This window comes from Eriocheir sinensis, chromosome 5 (assembly GCF_024679095.1).
Source record: "Eriocheir sinensis breed Jianghai 21 chromosome 5, ASM2467909v1, whole genome shotgun sequence".
NCBI lineage: Eukaryota > Metazoa > Arthropoda > Malacostraca > Decapoda > Varunidae > Eriocheir > Eriocheir sinensis.
In genome coordinates, this window is record NC_066513.1 from 7,506,509 (window position 1) to 7,523,791 (window position 17,283).

The window sequence follows — 17,283 nt, forward strand, 5'->3', positions numbered from 1 at the left end:
AGGGCATTCAAATAGTGTTTTGATAATACTTATAATGAATCGAGGAAGGATAGAAAGGGTAAAGGTGGTGGAGGAGTGATGATAATGACGAGGAAGGAGTTATTAATGAAGTCAGTAGTATATGGAGAAGGAAAGGCAGAAATAGTGAGTGTAAATCTGGAGGACAGAATCAGAGAAATGCTGACGATAATAACAACCCATGTACCACCAAGAACTAACTCATGGAACAGGGAAGAATATGAGACCATGATTGAAGATTCCATCCAAAGTTTGGGTAGGTTACTCATAGCTAACAAAAGAGTCTTGTTAGTTGGAGATTTTAACTGTAAGGAGGTAAATTGGGAAATATTTGAAAATGGAGGTAGTGAAACGTCATGGGGGGGGAAAGATTTTTAAGATTGATGATGGAAAACTTGATGATGCAATGGGTGAAGGAAAACAAAAGATATAAAAGTGACAATGAACCGGCGAGACTGTACCTGGTGTTAACAAAGGGAATGCACTTGTTGAATGAATTAAGGTATGGGTGCCCCCTGGGAAAGAGTGATCACGTGATAATAGAGATGGAAACAGAGGAGGAAGGAAGTGAGGGGGATGAATCATATAAAAGAAATGGGTTAAACTATAGGAAGGCAGACATGGAAAATCTCAGGAAATACAAAGGAGAGCTTGACAGGGAAGAGTTAACGAGAACAAGAGAGGTGCAAGAAAAGTATGATATTTTTCTGGAGGCTTATAAATCAGGAGTTATGAAATATGTACCAGAATAAAACCCAAAGAAAAAGGGAAAAAGGACTGGTTTCATGCAAGATGTGCTAAGGCAAAAGAGAAAAGAGATAAAGCATAGAAGAGATTGAAAAGAAATAAAAACCAAAGGAATAAAGAAGATTTTAAGGTAGCGAGAAATGAATATGTGAAAATAAGGAGAGAAGAAGAGAAAGGATATGAAAAGGATCTTATCGAAAAGTGTAAGGAAGAACCTAAACTGCATCATAGATTCATAAATGGAAAAATCAAACCAAGGGAAACAATAGAAAGATTGAGTGATGGGAATATGATAATCAAAGATCCTAAAGACATGACTGAACTACTAAACAAAAGGTTCCAGCAAGTTTTTACAAAAGAATCACAATTCAACAAACCACAAGATAACAAGATAAATGTTCATATGGAAGAAGTCATGGTAACTAAAGAGGAGATATGTAAAATGATGGAGGAGCTGGAAGAGAGGAAAGCAGTTGGACCGGATGGAGTCTCAGGTTATTTACTGAAAGAATGCAGAAATCAGCTGGTTGGACTGGTATATGATATAAAATGCTCAAAAACAACTGGTAGAGTACCAAAGGAGTGGCAGAGGGTTGAAATGGTCCCTAAATTCAAAAGTGGAAAAAAGGAAGAACCCCTGAACCCCTGACCTGTATCATTGACCAGTGTAGTATGTAAAATATGTGAGAAAGTGATAAAGAAACAATGGGCGAGATTTCTAGGAGAGCATAGTAGTATAATCGCAAGTAAACAATATGGCTTCAGAAAAGGGCGCTTATGAGTAACAAACTTACTGAGCTTTTACTCAAAAGTGACAGACATAATACAGGAGAGGGACGGATGGGTTGATTGCGTTTACTTGAACCTGAAGAAGGCGTTTGACAAAGTTCCACATAAAAGACTCCTATGGAAGCTGGAGAATAAAGGCGGATAGAAAGGGAAAATGATGAACTGGATGGAAAGTTACTTAAGTGGTAAAGGACATGAAATCGGAATGGAGAATTATAGAGTGGAGTGCCTCAAGGATCGGTATTGGCACCAATACTTTTCCTAGTATTTGTAAACGATATGTTAGAGGGAGTAAACAGTTATATGAGCCTGTTTGCAGACGATGTAAAACTACAAAGACATATAAGAAACAGTAAAGACTGTGAAATTCTGCAAGATGACCTGAACAAGATTTGGGAATGGAGTATGAAATGGGAGATGGAATTCAATGTGAAGAAATGTCATGTAATGGAAATGGGAAAGTGAAGGGAGACCAAAATGGATAATTGGACATATAAAATGGAAGATGGAGAAATATTAAAGAAACTTCAAGAAGAGAGAGATCTGGGAGTGACAATACAAGATAATCATCAACAGCCTGAGAGTCATGTTAATAGGATATTCGGTGATACATATAAAATGGTGAGAAATATAGGATTAGCATTCCACTATGTGGATAAGTATATGATGAAAAAGTTAATAACCACTATGATTAGACCAAAATTGGAATATGCGGAGGCAGTGTGGTTTCCCCATAAGCAGAAACACATAAAAAAACTAGAAAAAATACAAAGGATGGCAACAAAAATGGTTCCAGAACTGGAGGGATTGACATATGAAGAAAGATTAAAGGAAACGGACCTTCCAACACTGGAACAAAAAAGAGAAAGGGGAGACCTAATACAAATTTATAAATTATTGAGCAAAATGGAAGAAGTAGACAATGAGGAGTTACTACTAAGAGAAGGAATAAACACCAGGAACACAAGTGGACACAGTAAAAAATTGAGGAAGGGAAGATGTTTGAGAGACATTAAAAAAATATAGCTTCCCGCAAAGAAATATAGAGGTTTGAAACAGATTCAGTGAAAATGTAGTATTGACGAAGTGTCCAAAACTTTAAGGAAAAGATGGATAAATACAGATACAGAGACGGAACCACACGAACATAAGCCCAGGCCCTGTAAAGCTACAACTAGGTAAATACACACACACACACATACACACACACTACTACTACTAGTAATAATAATAATAATGACAGTTATAATTATGATTATTATTATTTATTGTGATTTATGCAAGTACATATTCATGTAATTATGATGAAGTGAACTTTCACAAATCATTTAAAGGGCACGCTCTACTTGTTCCATCAGGTAACTTGATTCCCATAGTCATCATGCCACAGAGCCCTCATGCACCTTACAATTGTCCCCTGACCTATGGCCTGAGAAGACTTGTTACCTCACTAAGACACTTCATCTGGCCACCAGGACCACCATCTTGCCTCAGCCAGAGATGCTCAAAGCCATGTTGGAGAAGTTCAGGGAGTTCCACACCAACTTTGTCAACCAGTACCAGTGAGGAGGAGGACAGTGCCTGATCTTTCGCCTGCCTATGGGTAATTACATTGTTTGTTTGCTAGTTATTTACTACTAACCATGGATCACCTCCATACTACCAACTTCAAACAAATACCTCAGAAGAGTCTGGCAGGGCAATGCCAGAAGTTTATGACATGCCAAGAAAAAAATAAAAAACATTAACTGGAGAAATAGAATAATTAAAATTAGGAATGAGGATTTAAGTAGTCTTATATACAAATTATCTTACACCTGCCCTGTCCCCCACACAGACCCCCATGAATAGTAAATTTCCACCCCCCCGTAAGGCCTCTAAACCAGTGGTTCCCAATCTTTCATGTTCCGTTCCCCCTTTCCCAGTCACTTTTTCACCTGTGGACTCCTTCAACGAAATAAGTTGAGCCAACAAAATTAATAAGATATTTTCTTGGAAAAATGAATACATTCATGAGAAATGTCTTACATTGTTATGCTGATTAAGCTGTAGGATTATATATATGAAAGCAGAAGATGCTCCATTCAGCAGACTTTTTTTAAGTAAAACACATTAGACAAATGTTAGGTTAATATTATAGTTGTAGGTATTATATGCAAAGACTGCCATATAATTCTTGCCCTATTTTATTAAGCATTCAATGTCAAGACTTGTGTACAGTAATATGATTCTTATTCCAAGCTGCATGTCTCCTAATTCCAGTAAAATAAATCTGAAAATAATTAGTCTTTGGGCCCCTTGAAATTCTTCCATGGACTCCTGGTTGGGAAACACTGCTCTAGACCCACAAAAAAATATACAGAGCAATATCCATTGCTTGAAAGCAGCATAAAATACAGGTACCTCTCAATTTACGCAAATTATTTGGTGTGTCGTGAGTTAAACAATTTTTCCCATATTTAAGTGTTATGTGTTGTGTTGTGCACCATCATTGGTGTTGTGCGCATTATTGAATAAAATCAGAGTGAAATCTGTGTGTGTGTGTGTGTGTGTGTGTGTGTGTGTGTGTGTGTGTGTGTGTGTTGTGGAAAATATAACTAAGTAGGATCATGAAGAACACATTTTTATAGACAGTTTTCCACCCCGAGTGGACTTCCCTTCTATGATTTAGTAATAAGAAGCATAACTTTTAAACAGTTTACGTGATCCACATCCCAAAGTAACTTAACTTCTAGGCCTTCTTGATGCCCTTGATGGGTTTTGAGGTCAAAGGGCCCCCATCTTGTGGATAAAATTCACTGGAAGGTGAGAAGAGGTGGGATGTTTAGTGGACATCATTTCAAAGCTTACACAAGTCATACACTGACCAATAACTAGTCAAGAGAGCATGGTTGGGTATTGTTTGAAAGAAAATGGCATGCTTACCCTACTTCAGCATAAACAAAATAAAAAAATGCCTTGTTGACTATTGTCAACACCCGCGGTTTGAGCCCAGGCACCAGCTGTTGACTACTGTCGACACCCGCGCTTTAAGGGTTAATCATGCACCCCCTTCCAAGTTTTGATCTTGGCCATCGGCCCAGCTGTGTGCTGATAGTAAATGTTAGCAAATCTTAAAGAATGGATTTTCTCTTTTGAACACTGATCAACTCTACATCATTGATCAGGGTCTGAATCTGAGCTGGATTCTAACTGTGAAAATTGAATGCCTCAAGGCAGATCAGCTTATCAAGTAATGACAAGGGCAGGGCAAGCCACAACTAGCCGTATTTCTCCATCAGTTCTGTTGTTCATTACCATTGTTCTACATATTTGCCTACAAATACATTTCTACAACATTACTTATCTGCTCATCATACATTATAGGTGGCACTCATGGGTGCATACTCCTTATAAGCTACTGTGTGTGTGTGTAACCTAACCGAGTGGGAGCTGGGCGTGGGTGTCGTATGCTAAAACTGGAGGGGCCGTGATGCATGGGAGTGTGTTTATGTGTATGAATGTAAAAACCTAAAATGAACTATCAAAACTGACCATTTGAAATATATATATATATATATATATATATATATATATATATATATATATATATATATATATATATATATATATATATATATATATATATATATATATATATATATATATATATATATATATATATATATATATATATATATATATATATATATATATATATATATATATATATATATATATATATATATATATATATATATATATATATATATATATATATATACAGAGTCGTCCCTCAAATAGTACGGTTTCCAATAGTTCAGTTTTGGTTTTACGTGGATTTTCTAAGATTTTTTAGGTTTTTTAAATTTCCCGACGAGCAGGAAATTTAAAAATACTAAAAGATCTTCCATGACAATCCATATAAAACCGAAACCGAACTATCGGAAACTGTACTATTTGAGGGACGCATCATGGCGGCTTGTGCTGCGCATCATGGCGGCTTGTGCTGCGCATCATGGCGGCTTGTGCCGCGCATCATGGCGGCATGTGCTGCGCATCATGGCGGCTTGTGCTGCGATCATGGCGGCTTGTGCCGCGCATCATGGCGTGTGCCGCGATCATGGCGGCTTGTGCTGCGCGATCATCATGGCGGCTTGTGCTGCGCATCATGGCGGCTTGTGCCGCGATCATGGCGGCTTGTGCGATCATGGCGGCTTGTGCCGCGCATCATGGCTGCTTGAGCGGCGCATCATGGCGGCTTGTGGCGCGCATCATGGCGGCTTGTGCTGCGCATCATGGCGGCTTGTGCCGTGCATCATGGCGGCTTGTGCTGCGCATCATGGCGGCTTGTGCTGCGCATCATGGCGGCTTGTGCCGCGCATCATGGCGGCTTGTGCTGCGCATCATGGCGGCTTGTGCTGCGCATCATGGCGGCTTGTGCTGCGCATCATGGCGGCTTGTGCCGTGCATCATGGCGGCTTGTGCTGCACATCATGGCGGCTTGTGCCGCAGATCATGGCGGCTTGTGCCAGGCAACATGGCGGCTTGTGCCACGCATCATGGCGGCTTGTGCCGCGATCATGGCGGCTTGTGCCGTGCAACATGGCTTTGTGCCACGATCATGGCGGCTTGTTCGATCATGGCGGCTTGGCGCAATTTTCAAAATTCAGTCGTGGTGATGCTCGCGCTAACTGAGGCTTTCGCTAATTAATTTTTTCTTGGTAGATGGTGGCTCGCGCTAATTGCGGTTCATGTAATTGATCTCGCGCTAAGTGGGCTCTACTGTATGTATATATATATATATATATATATATATATATATATATATATATATATATATATATATATATATATATATATATATATATATACGTGTGTGTGTGTGTGTGTGTATTTACCTATTTTTAGTATATAGGGCCTGAGCTGAAGCTCGGATAGTTCTGTTTCCCAACCTACATTGGTCCATTTTTTTATTCATTTTATGGACACTGGCTGCTTCAACAATGTCTTTGTTAAGCCCATTCCATGTATCCACACTCCTGTATGAAAACTGCACTTCTTAATGTCTTTCTTACTTGTCTCCTTTCTAAATTTCTTGCGGTGTTCTCCTAGTTGCCTCCTCCCAGCTTGATGAAATAATTTCTATCCAACATGTCCATTCCTTGTATTCCTGTATCAGGTCTCCTCTATGTTCTAATTTCCAAAGCAATCTTTTATGTGGAACTTTTAGGTCTCAAAATATGCAGTCTGCCCATCCATCTCTCTCCTGTACTATATCTATTACTCTTGTATAAAAACATATTAGATTTGTAATGCAAGATTTACTTTGTCCAAATTGACTTTCATTTATTATCTTTTCTCTACCCAGATGGTCCACCCACTGTCTTTTAATTACCCACTCACACAGTTTGCACATGAAGCTTGTTAGAGAAATCGATCTATGGTTCAGAGGCTCTTTTTTGTTTCGGCTCATATAATGAGACCACGTGTGCCCTCTTCCATTGTACTGGGACTTCCTCTCCCTTGATCAAACAACTTATAATGCCCTGAATTGGTTCTATTAGCTGTTCTTTGCACTCTTTCAGTACTTGACCTGATATTTCATCTGGACCCATTGCATTCTTACCATCTACTGATTTTAATAGCCCCAGTATCTCCTCTCTATCCACTTTTAAGTTTTCCCTTCTCTTGACGCTTCTCTCTTTATGCCTCTTTTCAAATTTTGTCTCTTCAGCAAATACTTTCTGAAAGGTTTCATTCAATATTTCACAGATTTCCTCTGTATACTCATAGACTTGGTCACTCACTTTGATCGCATTCACAGCTTCTTTTTTCCTCAATTTCTTATTTATATGTTGTCAAGGTTCCAGGGTTGGGTGCTGTAATCGAAAGGGATAACAATAAACAAGATAAATGGTTAGACACCAGTTTACTTTAAATAAAGTAAAAGCCCCAAAACAGCCTCACAAAAACTGAAGTCTCCAACACGAAGGCTTCAGCACGCCGGACTCAGCAATGACCCTTTGCACGGCTTCTTCCTCTTCTGGGCGTCTCGTCCTCTGAGTGGCAATGACGAGGCAGCACAGCTTCGTCCTTGAAGTGGTGTAGACGTGGTAGACGAGGGAGGCGCAGGAGGAGAAGGGGCGTCAGGTTCACGGCAGTAATGGGAGTCCAAGGCGTGGAGAGGAGAGAGGTAAGGCACCCAGAATGAGCCCGCGGTCTCGAGTTAACCCGAGTGAGAAGCAGGGCTGGAGCCGGAGTAGAATCAAGTGTTCAGAGTGACGCCTGGCTGCTGTCGGATGAGGAAGGCGCTGGTGCCCACCAAATCGCCTCCCACAGCGGGTTGAGAAGCCTCGGTGGTTCAGTCGAACGAGCAGCGGGAGTGTAGCAGGTGGTTCACTGCGCCTCGGTAGTTGAACGGCTTTGAACGGCAAGATGCGGGCGGGCGGCAGGAGTGCCCCGGTTGTTCACCTGCTAAGTTGGTAGTTGCCCTCACACAGGCCCCCATACAAGAATCTAATCTAAGTAGATTCAACAAACAACTACCAAGTGGAAAGAAAAAAAGAACATAAGCCAATAAACTAAAAACAGGGGGGAAACTGACGAGGAAACACAGGAGGAGTGACTTAGGCAGGAAGTCTACTCAATAAATCGAGCCCCACATTATCCTTCCCGGCCACATGGACGACACAGTACCTGTAGGCCGGTAGACCCAAGGCCCATCTCAACACCCGGACGATGTCCTGCTGAATCGTTGAAGTACAGCCAGGTGGGGTGGAGAATACATCCTGGTTGTCCATAAGTGGTTCATTGAGGGGAAGTTCAGTGGAGCTGGCGTCAGGTGATGGCTCCTCCACTACGGGAACGGGGCTGACAAAAGGTCCTTCTGTAGCTGCTGGAGACAAGGTTCCAACGAGGTCGATGGCGACTCGGGGAAGTGGTTCTGGAACGACAGGTAAGGGTTGGAAGGAGACAGGACGACCTCTCCCCGACATCCGTTGGCACTTATCACAGGAACGATAGTAAGTACGGATGCCTGCTCCTATACCTGGCCAGAAGAAATGTTGAAAGGTCTTCATTTCCATCTTATGACAAGAGAAATGTCAGGCCAAGGGACTCTCATGGGCCGTGGAGAGGATGATTTGATGGGATACCCTTGGCACAACTAGACAATGTTGGCCTACCTTGTTGGAAAGCGGGGAGGTGAGGCACTTCCTGTAGAGAAGCCCGTTGAGATACAGGTACTGGAAGGAGGATCCGTTCCTTGCTTTGTCGACGTGTCCAGATGAGGCTTTCTGCCGTATTGCTGCTAAGGAGGCACATGAGGCTTGAAGCTGTGCCAACTCCTGAGGGGTAACTGAGAGAGGATGAAGTTCTGGCAGGACGAGCGGATGTAGTCTCTTCAACCTACCAGCATGAGTGGTAATGTCGTGTACCTGGTTGGCGGCAGGGGGTGTCGGAACACTAAAAGTAGAAGTCCCTTGCTGCAACTTTGAAGAGAAGGATGCACTGGTATAATCAGATGGTGTTTGAGAAGAATCAGGGTCATGGGGATCCCTTACCCCAGGGACATTTCCTATGAGGGCCCCAGCAAACTTAATAGGAGCTTGTACCACCTCAGTCCAACCGGTGAAGTAGGGACAGCTTAACCCGGCAGTGTCGGTGGACCCATATTTGGACTCCCGTGAGTTTTGGGCTCGGCTCAAAACGCCTAATTCGAGCCAATTGTAGGCGGTGGCGGCATAGAGCAACCCACCATGCATGAACTGGGTCATTGTGGTGGTTGATTGATCTTGAGGTGGGCTTATTTGTCATAGGTGGTGCTGTAAGGTCATGGCAGACTGAATTAGATATCCATACAGTAATCACTTGTCAGATTCTCTAAAGTAGATAACAAGCGACTCTCGGCTAGATGCCACGCGTCACGAGACTGTTTATTTTGTAACAAACACCACCCAAAAAGAATGGAGTTTGAGTATAAGTAAATATTTTTAACGGCTTTATGATTATGAGAGGAGTACTCTGATATACGTTCCATGCTCTTTTCTTAGTCTCAAAGTGCAGTGTAATGTTGCCATTTCGTGGCCACTTCACGGCTTTCCCATAGCCGATGCCCATGAGTTAAGTGGCACCTCACCACTGGAAACTTGTCCACTCGTCCTAGGTAGTCAGCAAGGGAGGCCTTTGGACAACTCTCAACATCTACATCAGGTAGTAAGTCTTCAGAGACGATCACACAGGAACAGCCAGTATCCCTGATGATGTTGGAGCTCCAAGACCCGTTAACAGTGCCCGAAACGGAAAACTTCGGGACACTTTTGTCACTAAGGCAAAAGCCTACCTGATATGATGGTTTAGCAGGTTCGACCTCTTTGAAGGCGCGGGGATTCATTGGGCAGCGCGGACGTAGATGGCCTTCCTCCCCTCATTGGTGACACCTCAGGGTTGCTGTACTGGGCTGGGCAGAGGTCTTGGCAGAGGCTTCTGGAGTGGACTCTGAAGATTTCATGGGCGAAGCTGCCTTAGAGGGGTCTTGGGAACTAGGAGAGGAAGCTTTAGGGTAGGCGTTGCAGGCAGACGACCAGTCGTCAGGAAGTCTCACTGCGTCGGGAAGATGTTTCGACCGGCACTCCTTGATGAAGATCCTCAAATCTGGGGTAAGATTAGTTAGAAACTGATCCAGGAGCATAAACTCCCGGAGCTCTTCATAAGTGCAGGGGACGTCAGAGGCTTCCAACCACGCCTGGAACAACTGAGTCAGGTGGATGGAGAACTGCTGGTAGTTTTCCCCAACTCTAATCCTGGCGTGACAGAAGTCTTGACGATAGTTGTCCGCTGTCTTACTGAACCCTGTGAGGAGAGCTTTCTTCAAGAGAGCGTAATCTTCGGTTATTTCAGCTGACAATGAAATACACAATTCAGTGGCCTTACCCGTGAGGAGACAACCCAACCTCGCAGCGTAGCTATCCTCGTTGATCTGCAATAGTTCAGCTACCCTTTCAAAGCAGACGAGGTAGTTGTTGATGTCTTTTCCCTCTTGGTAGGCAGGTAACTTAGGTCCTCTAACGTTCTCACAGGAAGGAGAAGCCGCTTGGCCTTGGCCGACGACACGGGCAAGCTCTATCTCCTTTTCTACTTGCAGCTTTGCCAGTTGGAACTCTCTCTCGGCAGCCCACTCTTCTTTCTCCTTCTCGGCCCGGAGGTGCTTCTCTTCTCTCTCGGCCAGGAGACGCTTCTCTTCTCTCGGCCAAGAGACGCTTCTCTTCTCTCTTGACCAAGAGACGCTTCTCTTCTCTCTCGGTCTCGGCCAAGAGATGCTTCTCTTCTCTCTCGGTCTCGGCCAAGAGATGCTTCTCTTCTCTCTCTGCCGTGCGCTCGTCCCTCTCGATGGCTTGCTGCTGGACAACGTAGCGGCCGAGATCCTCACCCTTCAGCCCCAAGGCTTCAGCCTGAGCCTTAAATATATCAAAACTCGACATGATTAAGATGGACAGCAAAGCAAAAAAATAAACCCAACAGACAATGACACCAATAAAGAACAATAAAGAAAAATATCAATTAGAAGCATGAAACTAGACAAAGAACAAAACCCAACAACAAAACAAGACCAAGAAAATGCAACACAGAACCAAAACAAACGTGAAGAACCCAAAACACAATATGGAAAACAACAAAGATGAGCAAAAACCCTGCAAAAAGGGTAATAAGGGGCGTAGAAGCCCACCCAATACTCACTGAGTGATTGGGGTAAACAGGGTCAGCACAAGGACTGAAAAAGTGCTATGGCAGCACCAACAAATCCTACCGTGGGCCTACAACAGCCTCAAAAGAATGGTGAAGGATTAAACACTCACTTCCGGGCCGCAGACAGCAAGTGGCGCGCAAAGGCTACTTAACCCTTTCATTGCTAAACGCTTGCAGCAGGGGATAGGTGTATTTGATGGTGGCGCTAAACGCCCGCTGCAAGCTCCACCCGCACTCAAATCTCCCATGTATGAGAGTGTTCCAACACTAATTCTCACAACACAGGATTGCCAGTTGAGTGGATTCTTCACTAAATTTGGTGGAAAATCATGTCAGCCCAGCGCGGCAAATCTACGGACGAGTAACTGGTGGATGTTCTTGCCCAATATAGCGGCATTTTTGCATAGCTTCACCTATCACTGACTGATTCTTTGACCAAATAGTTGTAAATATTGCAGTTGTCAATGCTCCCTTGCCAGAATTTGAAGAAAAAATGTCCGCAGTTCCCTCAATATGGCTGATCATCACGCACGCACTGACGTAAGTGTTAACATTCAACACTTCCTGAATGTGCATGTATGTTCGCAAGAGGCATACATAACCGACTCCTATAGATCTAGACCTCCTCTTTCCAATGGTGTTTTTGTTTTTTAGCTGTGATGAATAGTTTTTGAGATACAGAGGTTAAAAGAGACCCCCCCATTGGGCTGCCTGACTGCGCCTGAGGGGATAGTCGTGTCCACACTGCGCTCAAGGAAAGGGTTAACAAGCCAACCCTTCCGATTAGCAGTTGACCCAATCCTGGCGAGGTCGCCACATGTCAAGGTTCCAGAGTTGGGTGCTGTAATCGGAAGGGATAACAATAAACAAGATAAATGGTTAGACACCAGTTTACTTTAAATAAAGTAAAAACCCCAAAACAGCCTCAGGGCTCATTCACACTACAAGCAGAGCAGAGCAGAGCGGAGCGGAGCGGCACGGTTAGGTGTTCACATAGAAGCAGGGCAGGGCGACCTGCGCAAGAATCATTCTCAGGCAACAGCCCGATAAACTCCTCGGTGTTTATCTTCAAGGATAATGAAAATGTAACGATTTACAAAGGAACATGGAATTTCATTGTTAAAGCCAAGTCCCATGGCTGTGTGGGTCACTGATGATTATGTATAGGATCAGAATATCACCAAAATAGCTTTTCTAAACATATGGCTATTATATATCATTAAATTGTACCTTAATTATGCACAATCTGGTCAGTTTTTGTAATTTTGGCTTCAGCAATAAAAATTCACCTATGTAGATAGCTTCTTGGCCATGTTGATTGAGGGGTGGAGCCGTGGAGGACTGCTAGCTGCGAGCAGCAAAAAATACGACCAAATTTCCCGAGCGTGCTGCTCCGCTCCGCGCTGCACCTCTCTGCTTGCGGTGTGAACACCTGAGCGTCTGTACATTCAAAACTATGTAAAAATTAATGCCGCTACTAACCGCTCTGCTCTGCTCTGCTTGTAGTGTGAACAAGCCCTCACAAAAACTGAAGTCTCCAACATGAAGGCTTCAGCACGCCAGACTCAGCAATGACCCTTTGCACAGCTTCTTCCTCTTCTGGGCATCTCGTCCTCTGAATGGCAATGATGAGGCAGCACAGCTTCGTCCTTGAAGTGGTGTAGACGTGGTAGACGAGGGAGGCGCAGGAGGAGAAGGGGTGTCAGGTTCATGGCAGTAACGGGAGTCCAAGGCGTGGAGAGGAGAGAGGTAAGGCACCCAGAATGAGTCCACGGTTCTGAGTTAACCCAAGTGAGAAGCAGGGCTGGAGCTGGAGTAGAATCAAGTGGTCAGAGCGAGGCCCGGCCGCTGTCTGATGAGGAAGGCGGTGGCGCCAACCAAGTCGCCTCCCACAGCGGGTTGAGAAGCCTCGGTGGTCCAGTCAACCGAGGTGTCGAACGGCGTCAGGCAAACGAGCAGCAGGGTTTAGCAGGTGGTTCGCTGCGCCTCAGTAGTTGAATGGCTTCGAACGGCAAGATGCGGGTGGGCAGCAGGAGTGCCCCAGTCGTTCGCCTGCTAAGTTGGTAGTTGCCCTCACATATGTGAAAAAAAGTTTTGGGTCCTCCTTACATTTTTCTATTATATTCTTTTCATAGTTTTGTTTTCTCCTCACTTTGGTGTAATTATTTCTTGCTTGTCTGTATCTTTTCCTGATTATGGCATTCCTTCTCCTTTTTAAGTGTCTCCATTCTCTATCTTTCTTCTTTTTGCTTTGAGACTTCTTGTATTAATCCTCTCTTTTTTCCCTCTTCTTTATTACATCCTATGGTACCCACTTTACCACAACTTCATTATAACTTTTAAAGAAGTAATCATATTTCTGTTGTACTTTTTTTAGCTTTTTTATTTCTGACCAATTTATACTTCCAATGTGTATGTGTATGTGTGTGTGTGTGTGTGTGTGTGTGTGTGTATAGTTGATGCATTCACTACATGAGGACTAGCAAGCAAGCAAGTTCAGCAATGTGGTGCAAATCAGTTTTGCCAACTTCTCCGTAGCACTGCCGGTGAAACTCGCCCACAAAAGTAGCCCCAAACCACCAATTAAAAGTGAGAAATATGTAAAAAATGCCTGGAGCCTGGCAACCACTCTGAGGATTGAACCCCTGGCACAAAGTTTGATTTGGGTCATGTCGCGTTAATCTGAAGAAATCTTGCAATTCAAAATATATACTGGCTTTTTGACATTGCGTTTAACCAAATTAGCGCACAATGAGAGGTACCTGTATCATAAAGCTCATGAGCTATATGTACTATTAACCCGGTAGCAGTGGGGATCATGTTTCTTAATGGTCCCTCCAAGCGAGAAAAATGAGAAAAAATCACCCCTCACACAAACCATTTCATAACATATATCAAAGCATTTGTGATCAGATTATGTATCATCTATTTTGGGGGGTTTATATCATGGCACAAATTTGGCCTGTCGCTGCTACACGGTAAAGCCACACATTTGGCCAGTCGCTGCTACCGGGTTAATGTAAGCTTCTCACAAACACGTAGTCATTAAAATCTCACTTTACTGCTGAGTACTCACCACGAAGTCTGCCACTTTATACCTAAACTTTAGATGCTTAAGTATTTGATACCATATGAATTATTCATTTATGGACGCTTCTTTCAAAATTCAAGTGATAGAATAATGAAATGGATAATAACTGTGAACAGACTGACGCAGCGGTAGGGCGGTGGCGCTAAGGGTTCGTTAACACAGTGCAGGGAGAGGCACATCAAGTGTGCAAGTAACCTGCTCCAATTTATGAAAGGCAAGTAATTACGGCAAGTATTGTTTACACGTAGCAAGTCATTTGAGGAAGTAGCCCCCCAGCTTGAGCTGTGTGTACGGCACATACATGTACGTTCCTGAGACCATCTTACAGCCGTTTTAAAGTATAAAACAACAGTTAGCAATAAACAAAAAGCATGTGATCTTCAACTCAATACCTGTCCCACAACTGAACTAGAGAGGAATGCAACCAAATGCACGTTCACACAGGCCCAGTAACTGGCAAGTTGCCTGCCGGGGATGGATAGGGGGAATTAAGTTGCCTCAAAATATAACTGCTGGCTATTCACTTGCCTAGCCCTACAGCTTGCCAGGCAACTTGGCTCTTACTTGACTTGCCAAAAATACTTGGCAGGCCTATGTCTACACATGGCAGAAACTTGCACAGTTGACTTGGCTCTCTCCTCTCCCCGTGTAAACGAACCCCTGCTGCCACCGCCGCTGTCACCTCACCGCTGTGCCAACACATCCTCTGTTTCTTTACGGTTATCAGCTGAACAGCTGCTGGTAGTTATGGTCAAAGTTTAATTACCCGTTTCATATTACTACTTGATTTTTGTAGAAAAAAAGCATTCATTTGTAAATAATTTGCCTGGCTAAAGTTGAAAGAGAAAATGGCAGAGACTTGGTGGTGAGTATCCAAAAGTAAAGTGAGATTCGAATGATTACGTATTTGTATGAAGTTTACGTAAAATACAGTACAGTTTTATAGTATGTATAGCTGATGAATGATGCTATGTATGATAATTTATCCTGCTTTACGCTAGGGGATAGCAGGTACCGGTACCAGTACCGGTACTAACGGTACCAGCTAAACGGTACGGTACTGGTACCAGATTGCTCGGATTTATTTATTGGATTTATTGGATAATTCTTCATGTCCGATTCTTTTTTTTTTTTAGGATGCTAATATATATTGTTATTGTTCTTAGACTGTGATCAAGTACATCCATAATAACTATGTATACATGCTATTTTTTTATCGAAAAAATAAATATTCACTTCATTCAGAGAGAGAGAGAGAGAGAGAGAGTACAACAGAAGAAACATCCTAATTAAGGGCAGAAATAAATGAGAGGAAAAAGTCTGCTGTGCATGTGTGTGTGTGTGTGTGTGTCACACACACACACACACACACACACACACACACACAGTGGACTTTTTCCTCCCATTTATTTCTGCCCTTAATTAGGATGCTTCTTCTGTTGTACACACACACACACACACACACTCTCTCTCTCCTGAATGAAGTGAATATTTTTTTCGAAAAAAATAGCATGTATATGTATAAGTTATTATTGTTATTATTATTATTATTATTATTATTGTTATTATTATTATTATTATTATTATTATTATTATTATTATTATTATTATTATTTTTATTTTTTTATTTTTTTATATACAGCTAAGGAGACAGTTCAAGGGCGTAAAGAAAAATATAAAAAAAAAGCCCGCTACTCACTGCTCCTGAATAGAGATCAAAGGAGTGTTCAAAAAGAGAGGTCAATTTCGGGAGGAGAGATGTCCTGATACCCTCCTCTTGAAAGAGTTCAAGTCGTAGGCAGGAGGAAATACAGATGAAGGAAGATTGTTCCAGAGTTTACCAGCGTGAGGGATGAAAGACTGAAGATGCTGGTTGACTCTTGCATAAGGGGTTTGGACAGTATAGGGATGAGCATGAGTAGAAAGACGTGTGCAGCACGGCCACGGGAGGGGGTTAGGCATGCAGTTAGCAGTTCAGAAGAGCAGTCAGAGTGAAAATATCGATAGAAGATAGAGAGGCAACATGGTGGCAGAATTTGAGAGGTAGAAGACTATCAGTATGAGGAGGAGAGTTGATGAGACGAAGAGCCTCTGACTCCACTCTGTCAAGGAGAGCTGTGTGAGTGGAGCCCCCCCACACATGAGATGCATACTCCATACAAGGGCGGACAAGGCTCCTGTAAATGGATAGCAACTGTGTGGGGGAGAAAAACTGGCGGAGACGGTACAGAACGACCAGCCTAGAGGAAGCTGATTTAGTAAGAGTTGAGATATGAATTTTCCAGTTGAGATTTTGAGTTAAGGATAGACCGAGAATGTTTAGTGTAAAAAGAAGGTGATAGCTGAGTGTTGTCGAAGAATAGGGGATAGTTGTTTGGAAGATTGTGTCGAGTGGATAGGTGGAGAAACTGTGTTTTTGAGGCATTGAAGGACACCAGGTTCCTCTTGCCCCAATCGGAAATAATAGTAAGGTCTGAGGCTAAGCGTTTTGTTGCCTCCAGCCTTGAATCGTTAAGTTCCTGTGGAGTGGGTCTTCTATTAAAAGAAGTTGAGTAATGCAGAGTGGAGTCATCGGCGTAAGAATGGATAGGACAGTTCGTTTTGGAAAGAAGATCATCAATGAACAACAGAAAGAGAGTGGGAGATAGGACAGAACCCTGTGGGACACCGCTGTTAATAGGTTTAGGGGAAAAGCAGTGACTGTTCACCACAGCAGAAGTAGAACAGTCAAAAAGGAAACTGGAGATAAAGGTACAGAGAGAAGGATAGAAACTGTAGGAGGGTAGTTTGGAAAGCAAAGATTTGTGCCAGACCCTATCAAAAGCTTTTGATATGTCCAGTGCAATAGCAAAGGTTTCACCGAAACGGCTAAGAGAGGATGACCAAGAGTCAGTTAGGGAGGCAAGGGGATC

The 17,283-nt window shown here is 43.0% G+C and overlaps 1 protein-coding gene across 2 annotated transcripts in view; it reads left to right on the top strand.

Moving 5' to 3' along the window:
* Positions 1-17,283, top strand: part of LOC126983865 (alanine aminotransferase 1-like) — a 179,667-nt gene that overhangs the window by 149,099 nt on the left and 13,285 nt on the right. For both annotated transcript variants that reach the window (XR_007736273.1, XM_050836999.1), the window contains exon 11: positions 3,030-3,157. Coding sequence is in view for 1 of the 2 variants with exons in the window: in XM_050836999.1 (XP_050692956.1) it covers positions 3,030-3,120 (91 nt within the window). In the remaining variant the exon portion in view is untranslated. The remainder of the gene's footprint in view (positions 1-3,029; positions 3,158-17,283) is intronic.